At 53.0% G+C, this 15,538-nt stretch overlaps 1 protein-coding gene across 2 annotated transcripts in view; it reads right to left on the bottom strand.

Annotated features, from left to right (window-relative positions):
* The window catches only part of LOC142912119 (uncharacterized), a 26,488-nt gene extending 17,062 nt beyond the window's left edge, over positions 1-9,426 (bottom strand). The window contains exons 1-3 of one of the 2 annotated variants that reach the window (XM_076060436.1): positions 9,278-9,426; positions 8,377-8,497; positions 7,660-7,850 (exon numbers count right to left, since the gene is read on the bottom strand). In XM_076060436.1, coding sequence (XP_075916551.1) covers positions 7,660-7,850; positions 8,377-8,497; positions 9,278-9,359 — 394 coding nt within the window. In that variant the 5' untranslated portion in view covers positions 9,360-9,426. The remainder of the gene's footprint in view (positions 1-7,659; positions 7,851-8,376; positions 8,498-9,277) is intronic. The other variant, XM_076060437.1, reaches the window with a different exon arrangement.
* Positions 9,427-15,538: the final 6,112 nt, after the last annotated feature.

Below are 15,538 nucleotides of genomic sequence, written 5' to 3'. Positions count from 1 at the left end.
ACACACAGAGACACTCATAGACACACAGAGACACACACACACACAGACACTCACACAGAGACACTCACACAGAGACACACACACACAGAGACACACACAAAGAGACACTCACACAGAGACACACACACACAGAGAGACACACAAAGAGACACTCACACATAGAGACACACACAGACACACAGAGACACACACAGACACGCACACACAGAGACTCTCCCACAGAGACAATACACAGAGACATTCACACACAGAGACACTCACAGAGACACTCACACAGAGACACTCAGAGACACACACACAGAGACACACACACAGAGACACACAGAGACACACACAGAGACACACACACACAGAGACACACAGAGACACACACACACAGAAACACACGCAAAGAGACACTCACACACAGAGACACTCACAGACACACAGAGACACACACACAGAGACACACACAGACACGCAAACACAGAGACTCTCCCACAGAGACAATACACAGAGACATTCACACACAGAGACACTCACAGAGACACTCACACAGAGACACTCAGAGACACACACACACAGAGACACACACACAGAGACACACAGAGACACACACACACAGACACACACACAGAGACATACACACAGAGACACACACAGAGACACACACAGAGACACACACACAGACACACACGGAGGCACACACACAGAGACACACACACAGAGACACACACACACAGAGACACACACACAGAGACACACACAGACACACACACACACAGACACACAGTGACACACACACACAGAGATACACACAAAGAGACACTCACACACAGAGACACTCACAGACACACAGAGACACACACACACACACACAGAGACACTCACACAGAGACACTCACACAGAGACACACACAGAGACACACACAAAGAGACACTCACACATAGAGACACTCACACAGAGACACACACACAGACACACAAAGAGACACTCACACATAGAGACACACACGGACACACAGAGACACACACAGACACGCACAGAGACTCTCCCACAGAGACAATACACAGAGACATTCACACACAGAGACACTCACACAGAGACACTCACACAGAGACACACACACACAGAGACACACACAAAGAGACACTCACACATAGAGACACTCACACAGAGACACACACACACAGAGAGACACACAAAGAGACAATCACACATAGAGACACACACAGACACACAGAGACACACACAGACACGCACACACAGAGACTCTCCCACAGAGACAATACACAGAGACATTCACACACAGAGACACTCACAGAGACACTCACACAGAGACACTCAGGGACACACACACACAGAGACACACACACAGAGACACACAGAGATACACACACACACAGAGACACACACACAGAGACACACACACAGAGACACACAGAGACACACACACACAGAAACACACGCAAAGAGACACTCACACACAGAGACACTCACAGACACACAGAGACACACACACACACAGAGACACTCACACAGAGACACTCACACAGAGACACACACACACAGAGACACACACAAAGAGACACTCACACAGAGACACACACACACAGAGAGACACACAAAGAGACACTCACACATAGAGACACACACAGACACACAGAGACACACACAGACACGCACACACAGAGACTCTCCCACAGAGACAATACACAGAGACATTCACACACAGAGACACTCACAGAGACACTCACACAGAGACACTCAGAGACACACACACACAGAGACACACACACAGAGACACACACAGAGACACACACACAGAGACACACAGAGACACACACACACAGAAACACACGCAAAGAGACACTCACACACAGAGACACTCAGAGACACACACACACAGAGACACACACACAGAGACACACAGAGACACACACAGAGACACACACACACAGAGACACACAGAGACACACACACACAGAAACACACGCAAAGAGACACTCACACACAGAGACACTCACAGACACACAGAGACACACACACAGAGACACACACAGACACGCAAACACAGAGACTCTCCCACAGAGACAATACACGGAGACATTCACACACAGAGACACTCACAGAGACACTCACACAGAGACACTCAGAGACACACACACACACAGACACACACACAGAGACACACAGAGACACACACACACACAGACACACACACAGAGACATACACACAGAGACACACACAGAGACACACACAGAGACACACACACAGACACACACGGAGGCACACACACAGAGACACACACACAGAGACACACACACAGAGACACACACACAGAGACACACACAGACACACACACACACAGACACACAGTGACACACACACACAGAGACACACACAAAGAGACACTCACACACAGAGACACTCACAGACACACAGAGACACACACACACACAGAGACACTCACACAGAGACACTCACACAGAGACACACACAGAGACACACACAAAGAGACACTCACACATAGAGACACTCACACAGAGACACACACACAGACACACAAAGAGACACTCACACATAGAGACACACACGGACACACAGAGACACACACAGACACGCACAGAGACTCTCCCACAGAGACAATACACAGAGACATTCACACACAGAGACACTCACACAGAGACACTCACACAGAGACACACACACACAGAGACACACACAAAGAGACACTCACACATAGAGACACTCACACAGAGACACACACACACACAGAGACACACAAAGAGACAATCACACATAGAGACACACACAGACACACAGAGACACACACAGACACGCACACACAGAGACTCTCCCACAGAGACAATACACAGAGACATTCACACACAGAGACACTCACAGAGACACTCACACAGAGACACTCAGAGACACACACACAGAGACACACAGAGATACACACACACACAGAGACACACACACAGAGACACACAGAGACACACACACACAGAAACACACGCAAAGAGACACTCACACACAGAGACACTCACAGACACACAGAGACACACACACACACAGAGACACTCACACAGAGACACTTACACAGAGACACACACACACAGAGACACACACAAAGAGACACTCACACAGTGACACACACACACAGAGAGACACACAAAGAGACACTCACACATAGAGACACACACAGACACACAGAGACACACACAGACACGCACACACAGAGACTCTCCCACAGAGACAATACACAGAGACATTCACACACAGAGACACTCACAGAGACACTCACAGAGACACTCACACAGAGACACTCAGAGACACACACACACAGAGACACACACACAGAGACACACAGAGACACACACAGAGACACACACACACAGAGACACACAGAGACACACACACACAGAAACACACGCAAAGAGACACTCACACACAGAGACACTCACAGACACACAGAGACACACACACAGAGACACACACAGACACGCAAACACAGAGACTCTCCCACAGAGACAATACACAGAGACATTCACACACAGAGACACTCACAGAGACACTCACACAGAGACACTCAGAGACACACACACACAGAGACACACACACAGAGACACACAGAGACACACACACACACAGACACACACACAGAGACATACACACAGAGACACACACAGAGACACACACAGAGACACACACACAGACACACACGGAGGCACACACACAGAGACACACACACAGAGACACACACACAGAGACACACACACAGAGACACACACAGACACACACACACACAGACACACAGTGACACACACACACAGAGACACACACAAAGAGACACTCACACACAGAGACACTCACAGACACACAGAGACACACACACACACACACAGAGACACTCACACAGAGACACTCACACAGAGACACACACAGAGACACACACAAAGAGACACTCACACATAGAGACACTCACACAGAGACACACACACAGACACACAAAGAGACACTCACACATAGAGACACACACGGACACACAGAGACACACACAGACACGCACACACAGAGACTCTCCCACAGAGACAATACACAGAGACATTCACACACAGAGACACTCACACAGAGACACTCACACAGAGACACACACACACACAGAGACACACACAAAGAGACACTCACACATAGAGACACTCACACAGAGACACACACACACAGAGAGACACACAAAGAGACAATCACACATAGAGACACACACAGACACACAGAGACACACACAGACACGCACACACAGAGACTCTCCCACAGAGACAATACACAGAGACATTCACACACAGAGACACTCACAGAGACACTCACACAGAGACACTCAGAGACACACACACACAGAGACACACACACAGAGACACACAGAGATACACACACACACAGAGACACACACACAGAGACACACACACAGAGACACACAGAGACACACACACACAGAAACACACGCAAAGAGACACTCACACACAGAGACACTCACAGACACACAGAGACACACACACACACAGAGACACTCACACAGAGACACTCACACAGAGACACACACACACAGAGACACACACAAAGAGACACTCACACAGTGACACACACACACAGAGAGACACACAAAGAGACACTCACACATAGAGACACACACAGACACACAGAGACACACACAGACACGCACACACAGAGACTCTCCCACAGAGACAATACACAGAGACATTCACACACAGAGACACTCACAGAGACACTCACAGAGACACTCACACAGAGACACTCAGAGACACACACACACAGAGACACACACACAGAGACACACAGAGACACACACAGAGACACACACACACAGAGACACACAGAGACACACACACACAGAAACACACGCAAAGAGACACTCACACACAGAGACACTCACAGACACACAGAGACACACACACAGAGACACACACAGACACGCAAACACAGAGACTCTCCCACAGAGACAATACACAGAGACATTCACACACAGAGACACTCACAGAGACACTCACACAGAGACACTCAGAGACACACACACACAGAGACACACACACAGAGACACACAGAGACACACACACACAGACACACACACAGAGACATACACACAGAGACACACACAGAGACACACACAGAGACACACACACAGACACACACGGAGGCACACACACAGAGACACACACACAGAGACACACACACAGAGACACACACACAGAGACACACACAGACACACACACACACAGACACACAGTGACACACACACACAGAGACACACACAAAGAGACACTCACACACAGAGACACTCACAGACACACAGAGACACACACACACACACACAGAGACACTCACACAGAGACACTCACACAGAGACACTCACACAGAGACACACACAGAGACACACACAAAGAGACACTCACACATAGAGACACACACACAGACACACAAAGAGACACTCACACATAGAGACACACACGGACACACAGAGACACACACAGACACGCACAGAGACTCTCCCACAGAGACAATACACAGAGACATTCACACACAGAGACACTCACACAGAGACACTCACACAGAGACACACACACACAGAGACACACACAAAGAGACACTCACACATAGAGACACTCACACAGAGACACACACACACAGAGAGACACACAAAGAGACAATCACACATAGAGACACACACAGACACACAGAGACACACACAGACACGCACACACAGAGACTCTCCCACAGAGACAATACACAGAGACATTCACACACAGAGACACTCACAGAGACACTCACACAGAGACACTCAGAGACACACACACACAGAGACACACACACAGAGACACACAGAGATACACACACACACAGAGACACACACACAGAGACACACACACAGAGACACACAGAGACACACACACAGAAACACACGCAAAGAGACACTCACACACAGAGACACTCACAGACACACAGAGACACACACAGACACACAGACACGCACACACAGAGACTCTCCCACAGAGACAATACACAGAGACATTCACACACAGAGACACTCACAGAGACACTCACACAGAGACACTCAGAGACACACACAAAGAGACACACACACAGAGACACACAGAGACACACACACACACAGAGACACACACACAGAGACATACACACAGAGACACACACAGAGACACACACAGAGACACACACACAGACACACACGGAGGCACACACACAGAGACACACACACAGAGACACACACAGAGACACACACACAGAGACACACACAGAGACACACACACACACAGACACACAGTGACACACACACACAGAGACACACACAAAGAGACACTCACACACAGAGACACTCACACAGAGACACTCACACAGAGACACACACACACACAGAGACACACACAAAGAGACACTCACACATAGAGACACTCACACAGAGACACACACACAGACACACAAAGAGACAATCACACATAGAGACACACACGGACACACAGAGACACACACAGACACGCACAGAGACTCTCCCACAGAGACAATACACAGAGACATTCACACACAGAGACACTCACAAAGAGACACACACAGAGACACTCACACAGAGACATTCACACACAGAGACACACTCACACAGAGACACTCACACACAGACACATACACACAGACACAGACACACACAAAGACACAGACACACACAAAGAGACAATCACACACAGAGACATAGACACACACACAGAGACACAGAGACACTCACATACAGACACTCTACACACAGACATACACACACACAGAGACAGAGACACACAGACACACACACAGACACACACACACAGAGACACACAGTGACACACACACACAGCGACACACACAAAGAGACACTCACACACAGAGACACTCACAGACACACAGAGACACACACACAGAGACACTCACACAGAGACACTCACACAGAGACACACACACACAGAGACACACACAAAGAGACACTCACACATAGAGACACTCACACAGAGACACACACACAGACACACAAAGAGACACTCACACATAGAGACACACACAGAGACACACACAGACACGCACAGAGACTCTCCCACAGAGACAACACACAGAGACATTCACACACAGAGACACTCACACAGAGATACACACAGAGACACTCACACAGAGACACTCACACACAGACACATACACACAGACACAGACACACACAAAGACACAGACACACACAAAGAGACACTCACACACAGAGACACTCACACAGAGACACTGACACACAGAGACACACACAGACACACATACACACAGGCAGCCACACACAGAGACATAGACACACACACAGAGACACAGAGACACTCACATACAGACACTCTACACACAGACATACACACACACAGAGACAGAGACACACAGACACACACACAGACACACACACACACAGACACACACACACAGACACACACACACACATACACACAGACAGACACACAGAGACACTCAAACAGAGAGACTCATACACACAGACACACACACACAGAGACACACACACAGACACACATACATACACACAGAGACACACAGACACGCACACAGAGACACACACATAGACAAAGCCACTGACTTGTCTCCAAGGGTAAGACCTCAACCACGACCCAGGGCAAGGAGATTGGTGAGGCCCCCGGTGATGACGATGAAACGGTGGCTCTGACGCGCAGCTGATAGCGGTCACCGGGATGCCGCAGAGCTGAGGAGACATCGCACCGAGTCTCTGTTGTTGCAGCGCAGACGGTCCGCCAGTGGGCTCGTCCATAGCTGCACAGACAGAGACACGGGGAGGAGGTGGTGAGGAGTGGGTGGGTGAGTGGGTGGGTGGGTGAGTGAGTGGGTGAGTGAATGAGCAAGCGGGTGAGTGGGCGAGTGAGAGAGTGGGTGAGTGAGTCAGTGAGTGAGTGGGTGGGTGAGTGAGTGAGTGAGAGAGTGGGTGGGTGAGTAAGTGGGTGAGTGAGTGAGTGGTGGAGTGAGTGGATGGGTGAGTGAGTGGGTGGGTGAGTGAGTGAGTGGCTGAGTGAGTGGGTGAGTGAGACAGTGGGTGGGTGAGTAAGTGGGTGAGTGAGTGCGTTAGTCAGTGAGTGAGTGGGTGGGTGAGTTGATGGGTGAGTGAGTGAGTGAGGAAGCGGGTGAGTGGGCGAGTGAGAGAGTGGGTGGGTGAGTAAGTGGGTGAATGAGTGCGTTAGTGAGTGAGTGGGTGGGTGAGTTGATGGGTGAGTGAGTGGGTGGGTGAGTGGGTGAGTGAGTGGGTGAGTGAGTGGCTGGGTGAGTGAGTGAGCGACCATCTCACAGTTTGCTCTCCACTCTGTAGGTGACGCTGCTGGTGGCGGGGTTCACGTCAGCTGGTTCCCAGCGGAGTTGTGTCAGCAGGTCTCGAGACTCCACGCGCACATTCAGTGGGGAAGCCGGGGCTGGGGAGATGGGCAAACGGCACTCAGTGTGCGCTAACCACTGCACCACCGCTCCCCACACTCACACACAGTGCGCTAACCACTGCACCACCGCTCCCCACACACTCACAGTGCGCTAACCACTGCACCACCGCTCCCCACACACTCACACACACAGTGCGCTAACCACTGCACCACCGCTCCCCACACACTCACAGTGCGCTAACCACTGCACCACCGCTCCCCACACTCACACACAGTGCGTTAACCACTGCACCACCGCTCCCCACACAAACACAGTGCGCTAACCACTGCACCACCGCTCCCCACACACACACACACAGTGCGCTAACCACTGCACCACCGCTCCCCACACTCACACACAGTGCGCTAACCACTGCACCACCGCTCCCCACACACACACACAAAGAGCGCTAACCACTGCACCACCGCTCCCCACACTCACAGTGCGCTAACCACTGCACCACCGCTCCCCACACACACAGTGCGCTAACCACTGCACCACCGCTCCCCACACTCACACAGTGCGCTAACCACTGCACTACCGCTCCCCACACTCACACACACAGTGCGCTAACCACTGCACCACCGCTCCCCACACACTCACTCACACAGTGCGCTAACCACTGCACCACCGCTCCCCACACTCACTCACACAGTGCGCTAACCACTGCACCACCGCTCCCCACACACTCACTCACACAGTGCGCTAACCACTGCACCACCGCTCCCCACGTCCACCACAACCTGGCACCCGATGTATCGACCGGCTCGGCTCACCGTGGCTGCTGCACCACGTGACGAGGTGGAGGAGCAGGAGGAAGAGTAGGCCAAGTCTAGAGACGAGTTGACGCATCGCCATGGAGCGATCTTTAGTCACGTGGAGAGAAATTCGATTCCCGGTTCGATTAACTATACTCGCATCGATTCTTAATGGGATAACATTAGGAATCGATTATTGTAGAGTAACGGATGTAGAGTCGATTTCATTTGGGATAACATGGGAATCGATATACGGTTGATTAAGCTAATTAAATCGATTTCCGTTCGGATAACATGAGAATTAAGCGGTCGAAAATGAATCTTAATGAATCGATTCCTACTTTGATTACATGAGAATTGAACATGATCGACTATCGTGTGTGGGTGTGATGCCCACCTGTGTGTGTACCTGTGTGTGTGTACCTGTGTGTGTGTACCTGTGTGTGTGCACCTGTGTGTGTGTACCTGTGTGTGTGTACCTGTGTGTGTGTACCTGTGTGATGCCCACCTGTGTGTGTACCTGTGTGTGTGTACCTGTGTGTGTGTGTGCACCTGTGTGTGTACCTGTGTGTGTGTACCTGTGTGTGTGCCTGTGTGTGTGTATCTGTGTGTGTGTACCTGTGTGTGTACCTGTGTGTGTGTACCTGTGTGTGTGTACCTGTGTGTGTGTGTACCTGTGTGTGTGCCTGTGTGTGTACCTGTGTGTGTACCTGTGTATGTGTGTACCTGTGTGTGTGTACCTGTGTGTGTGTGTACCTGTGTGTGTGTACCTATGTGTGTGTACCTGTGTGTGTGTGCCTGTGTGTGTGTACCTGTGTGTGTACCTGTGTGTGTCTACCTGTGTGTGTGTGTACCTGTGTGTGTGTGTGCTTGTGTGTGTGTACCTGTGTGTGTACCTGTGTGTGTCTACCTGTGTGTGTGCCTGTGTGTGTGTACCTGTGTGTGTACCTGTGTGTGTGTACCTGTGTGTGTACCTGTGTGTGTGTACCTGTGTGTGTACCTGTGTGTGTGTACCTGTGTGTGTACCTGTGTGTGTGTACCTGTGTGTGTACCTGTGTGTGTGTACCTGTGTGTGTGCACCTGTATGTGTGTACCTGTGTGTGTACCTGTGTGTGTGTGTACCTGTGTGTGTGTGTACCTGTGTGTGTGCACCTGTGTGTGTGTACCTGTGTGTGTGTACCTGTGTGTACCTGTGTGTGTGTACCTGTGTGTGTGTACCTGTGTGTGTACCTTTGTGTGTGTGTGTAGCTGTGTGTGTGTACCTGTGTGTGTGTACCTGTGTGTGTGTGTGTGTACCTGTGTGTGTACCTGTGTGTGTACCTAGGTGTGTACCTGTGTGTGTGTGTACCTGTGTGTGTTCATGTGTGTGTGTGTACCTGTGTGTGTACCTTGGTGTGTACCTGTGTATGTACCTGTGTGTGTGTACCTGTGTGTGTGTGTACCTGTGTGTGTACCTGTGTGTGTACCTGTGTGTGTGTACCTGTGTATGCACCTGTGTGTGTGTACCTGTGTGTGTGTACCTGTGTGTGTACCTGTGTGTGTACCTGTGTTTGTGTGTACCTGTGTGTGTACCTGCGTGTGTACCTGTTTGTGTGTGTACCTGTGTGTGTACCTGTATGTGTGTGTGTACCTGTGTGTGTACCTGCGTGTGTAACTATGTGTGTGTGTACCTGTGTGTGTACCTGTGTGTGTACCTGTGTGTGTGTACCTGTGTGTGTACCTGTGTGTACCTGTGTGTGTGTGTACCTGTGTGTGTACCTGTGTGTGTGTACCTGTGTGTGTACCTGTGTGTGTACATGTGTGTGTATGTACCTGTGTGTGTACCTGTGTGTGCATACCTGTGTGTGTACCTGTGTGTGTGTGTACCTGTGTGTTTACCTGTGTGTGTGTGCACCTGTGTGTATGTACCTGTGTGTGTGTGTGTACCCCCTACCTCCTCGCGGTGCCGGACGGGCAACTCTGTCGTGGACAGTGCTGTGGGGGGAGGGCCAATTCCGATTGGTTCCTCCCCTCATGGCGTCTGTGACCACCACAGGGGCTAAACGGGGGCTCTGGACGGGTGCGAGGGGCTGGAGTCCGAGCCTTGCCTGCCGGAGGAGCTCACCGATGGGACTTTGTCCAGATTTTTCTGGGATTTGTGAGCTCACACAATCCAGCCTGTTTAAACCCAAATTGGATCGTAGGCAGGCCAGCCTAAATGTTTCTAACCGGCGAATATGTTCCATTAGGGGGGTCCACTTTTCGCAAGCGTAGAGAAGGGAGGGAATGACTGTGGCCGAGAAGACCTGAAGATTCGTGCGGAGTGACAGACCAGGTAGCTTCCACACAGCGTTACGCAACCGATGAATAGATGATGCCGCTCGACTGATTCAGAGTGAGACCTTTGCTGTCCAACCGGAGCCGGTCATGAGCACACTGCCCAGGTATGGGAAACTCTTCACTCTCTCCACAACTCAATCACCAATTGGGAGTTGTGGGGGTAGAGTGTCCAATGTTACAAAATACCCAGGCAGGTCCTTAGTGTTGGTGGGGCTGATGGTAAGGCCCCACCTCTTAGTGGCAAGCTCCAGGTTTAGCAGCAGCGCCTCCAACTCCTCCTCTGAGTGAGCAGCGATTACCAGATCATCGGCATACGCAACGTGGTTGAGCGATAGGGAGCCATCCCTTGACCGCACCTGGGCATCGATCAGCCTCCCATTGTATCCGTGTAGTGGGTTTCGGAGACACTTTGCATAGGTAACTCCTTTATTACAACGCAACACTCCAACAGTCCTCCTGATACACTGCTACAGCCTAGGCACACGGCCTGCCCCTAGCGTGCCGTGACACTGCCTACGCTCTGGGCTCCTCCGCTGTGACCACCCTAGGGGAGGCTACCCTGACCCCACCCAGCCAAGGTGCGGGTCCACACTCTGGCTTCCTCGGACCTCGCCCTTACAAGGGCGTGGGGCCGGGAGTCCCAGAGTCACACCACCACTGGCCCAGAGTCCCACCACCGGCCCAGAGTCCCACCACAGGCCCAGAGTCCCACCACTGGCCCAGAGTCCCACCACAGGCCCAGAGTCCCACCACTGACCCAGAGTCCCACCACAGGCCCAGAGTCCCACCACCGGCCCAGAGTCTCACCACCACTGGCCCAGAGTCCCACCACTGGCCCAGAGTCCCACCACCGGCCCAGAGTCCCACCACTGACCCAGAGTCCCACCACTGACCCAGAGTCCCACCACTGGCCCAGAGTCCCACCACTGGCCCAGAGTCCCACCACCGGCCCGCACGGCGTCCCGGCCCTTACAAGTGTTGAGGCGTAAATGACGACTCGGAGGCAGATCTTCATGTAGGGGCTTGCGCCAGTTGTTTTACTGCACGCTCACTGCCTACACTCCACACCCCAGGGGAAGGGTACTGGGGAGGTCCCTAGCACACCCACAGGCTACCCTAGCCTGGTGCCAATCTCCCCCTACCCTGGGTCCCATCGCTCCCCCAGGGGTAGGGTACTGGGGAGGTCCCTAGCACACCCACAGACTACCCTAGCCCGGTGCCAATCTCCCCCTACCCTGGGTCCCATCGCTCCCCCAGGGGTAGGGTACTGGGATAGGTCCCTAGCACACCCACAGGCTACCCTAGCCCGGTGCCAATCTCCCCCTACCCTGGGTCCCATCGCTCCCCCAAAGTAAGGGTACTGGGGAGGTCCCTAGCACACCCACAGGCTCCGCTAGCCCGGTGCTAATCTCCCCCAACCCTGGGTCACAACTCCCAACTTCACACGTTCCTGGCTCCCCGCGACGACCTCGAACACGTCAAGGGGTCCCGACCTAAATACCCCAGGGGGACATGATGTCACCGTCCCGGCCCCCTATCCGTGACGTCACCACACGTGACGTCATCTTACCGGAGGGTTGAGCGCGACGTGACGTCACCAACTACCGCCCTACACAAGGACGGCGGGGCGAGGGGGTCCAGGGCCCTACTCGGCTGCTGCCGCCGCCGCCCTTCGTTTTTCGGCTGCGGCTGGCTCCAGATCAGCCGGGGAGGTCCCCTCTGGTGCCTCCTGCCCATCGAGGGGTGGGGCTGTCTGGGGTCCTAGAGCCGAGGGGTGGGGCTGTCTGGGGTCCTGAGCCCCCAGCAGCCCCTCCCCTCTAGGGCTGCCGCTGCAGCCCCTCCCCTGACGGTACGAGGCACCGCCGTTCCATCTATGGCGCTACATCTGTACCAGATGGAAATTCCTCTGGTCTGGTACGGCCATCGAAGGCTTCACGAACTACGCGGTCGAAATAGATGTTAAATAATGTGGGAGCCAGAGGACATCGCTATCGCACCCCAAGGTGTACAGGGAATGGCTCTGACTCCCGGCCACGTAGTTTTACCCGGGCCTGCTCACCATCATGAAGGTCCTTAATGATAGTGAGCAGAGGGTCAGGGACTGCAAAAGCATGAAGAACAACCCAGAGCCCAGGCCTACTGATGGTATCATAGGCCTTGACCAGGTCAATAAAGCAGAGATGTAGGTCTTGCTGGAATTCCCTACACCTGTGCTGTAGCAGACGGACAGAAAATATGGCATCTGTGCAGGACCGCCCTTTCCTGAAACCACATTGGGGCTCTGCAAGCCTCTCCTCAGCGTGCCTGGCAAGGCGATGTTGAATAGACACAGACAGACAGACACACACAGACACACAGACAGCCACACACAGACAACAACCGCCATTCGCCACTAAGTGGCAGTGACGTCACCACGACGCTTGTGCCAGACACACACAGACACACACAGACACACACAGACACACAGACACAACAACAACCGCCATTCACCACTAAGTGGTGGTGACGTCACCACGACACTTGTGCCAGGACATGTGCACCTTGAGGCCACGTGGAGTGTCGAACGCCCGCTGGCAGGTCACGGGGCAGACCCAGGTGCCACGGGTCGACTGAGATGACTGGCTGATGCACCACCTGTGCCCCCTACTGTGCCAACCTGCTGGGCTTTAGCCACCCGGCACTCCGCTCGTTGTTGTGAGCGTCGCTCCTCCGCCCTCCGTTGTTGTTGGAGGGCGACTGCCTCCAACTGCCCAGTAGTGTCCTTCACGAGCCTCCTCCACAGAGGCCGATCTTGACACCGCTGGTACCAGTCATCGGCAAGTCCACTCAGCTCCACGTCCTTCTGTACCACATCACTCCATCTCTTCTCCAGTCCATGCCGCGCCCGTTCAGCCCCCTCGATCCGGCCGAAAAAAAGCTGTTTCGGCATGCGGTGGCTGGGCATGCGGGCTACATGACTCAGCCAGCCCAGCATACAGACACACACACAGACAGACACACACACATACACAGATAAGTGATTAAGACCAAAACCTCCTCCTCACTAACCTCATCCAACAACACTGCTCAGCATCCCACTCTGTCTGTGTCTCTCTGTCTGTCTCTCTGTCAGTCTCTCTGTCTGTTTCTCTGTCTGTATCTGTCTCTCTGTCTGTATCTGTCTCACTGTGTCTCTCTGTTTCCCCGTGTCTCTGCTTCCCCATGTCTACCCGTATCTCCCCGTTATCTCCCCGCGTCTCACCGAATCTCCTCGTGTGTCCCCAATCCCGTAGCCACCACCGCCACCACCACCACCGCCGCCACCACCACCACCGCCGCCACCACCACCACCGCCGCCACCACTGCCACCACCGCCACCACCACCACCAATGCCACCACCACCACCACCGCCACCACCACCACCACCACCCCATCCACCTCCCGCTCCTCCCCACCCTCGTCCGCGGTGTCTACGGGAGACGAGGCGATGCTCCCCGCCAGCGGCAGCACTATCTACCCCATCAGCTTGACGGTGGCCATGACGGTGCTGACGGTGCTGGTGCTGCTCCCCTTGCTGATGTGCAACGTGCGGGTCAGTCGGAACGCCGGCGAGCGTCCCGGTGAGCGGCGGTGGCGTTGCGGTGGCTACGTAGATGTGGACTGCCTCGCTTGGTACACGGGAGGGCGTGGGTTGGATCCAGACCCTGACGACGCCTGCTGCTGCTGCTGTATATTTAGAGTTTGCGGTGTCTCTCATAATCATCATCAGCATCACAATGGCTGAGATGTGGACTGCCTCGCTTGGTCCACAGGAGGGTGTGGGCTACTTCCCTGCCCCTGACACCTGTGTATTTGGAGTTTGCGGTGTCTCCCTCATCATCATCGTCGTCATCACGGTGGCTATGAGATGTTAACTACCTCGCCTGGATTATCTACATCATTAGACCTCCTTTGCCAGTACCAAAAAGGGGAAAAACCGTA

The sequence above is a fragment of the Petromyzon marinus genome, unplaced genomic scaffold (assembly GCF_048934315.1).
Source record: "Petromyzon marinus isolate PM22_M1 ecotype Great Lakes invasive population unplaced genomic scaffold, UKy_Petmar_22M1.pri1.0 PM_G_Scaffold_19, whole genome shotgun sequence".
NCBI lineage: Eukaryota > Metazoa > Chordata > Hyperoartia > Petromyzontiformes > Petromyzontidae > Petromyzon > Petromyzon marinus.
This window is presented reverse-complemented; position numbering and strand designations above follow the sequence as displayed.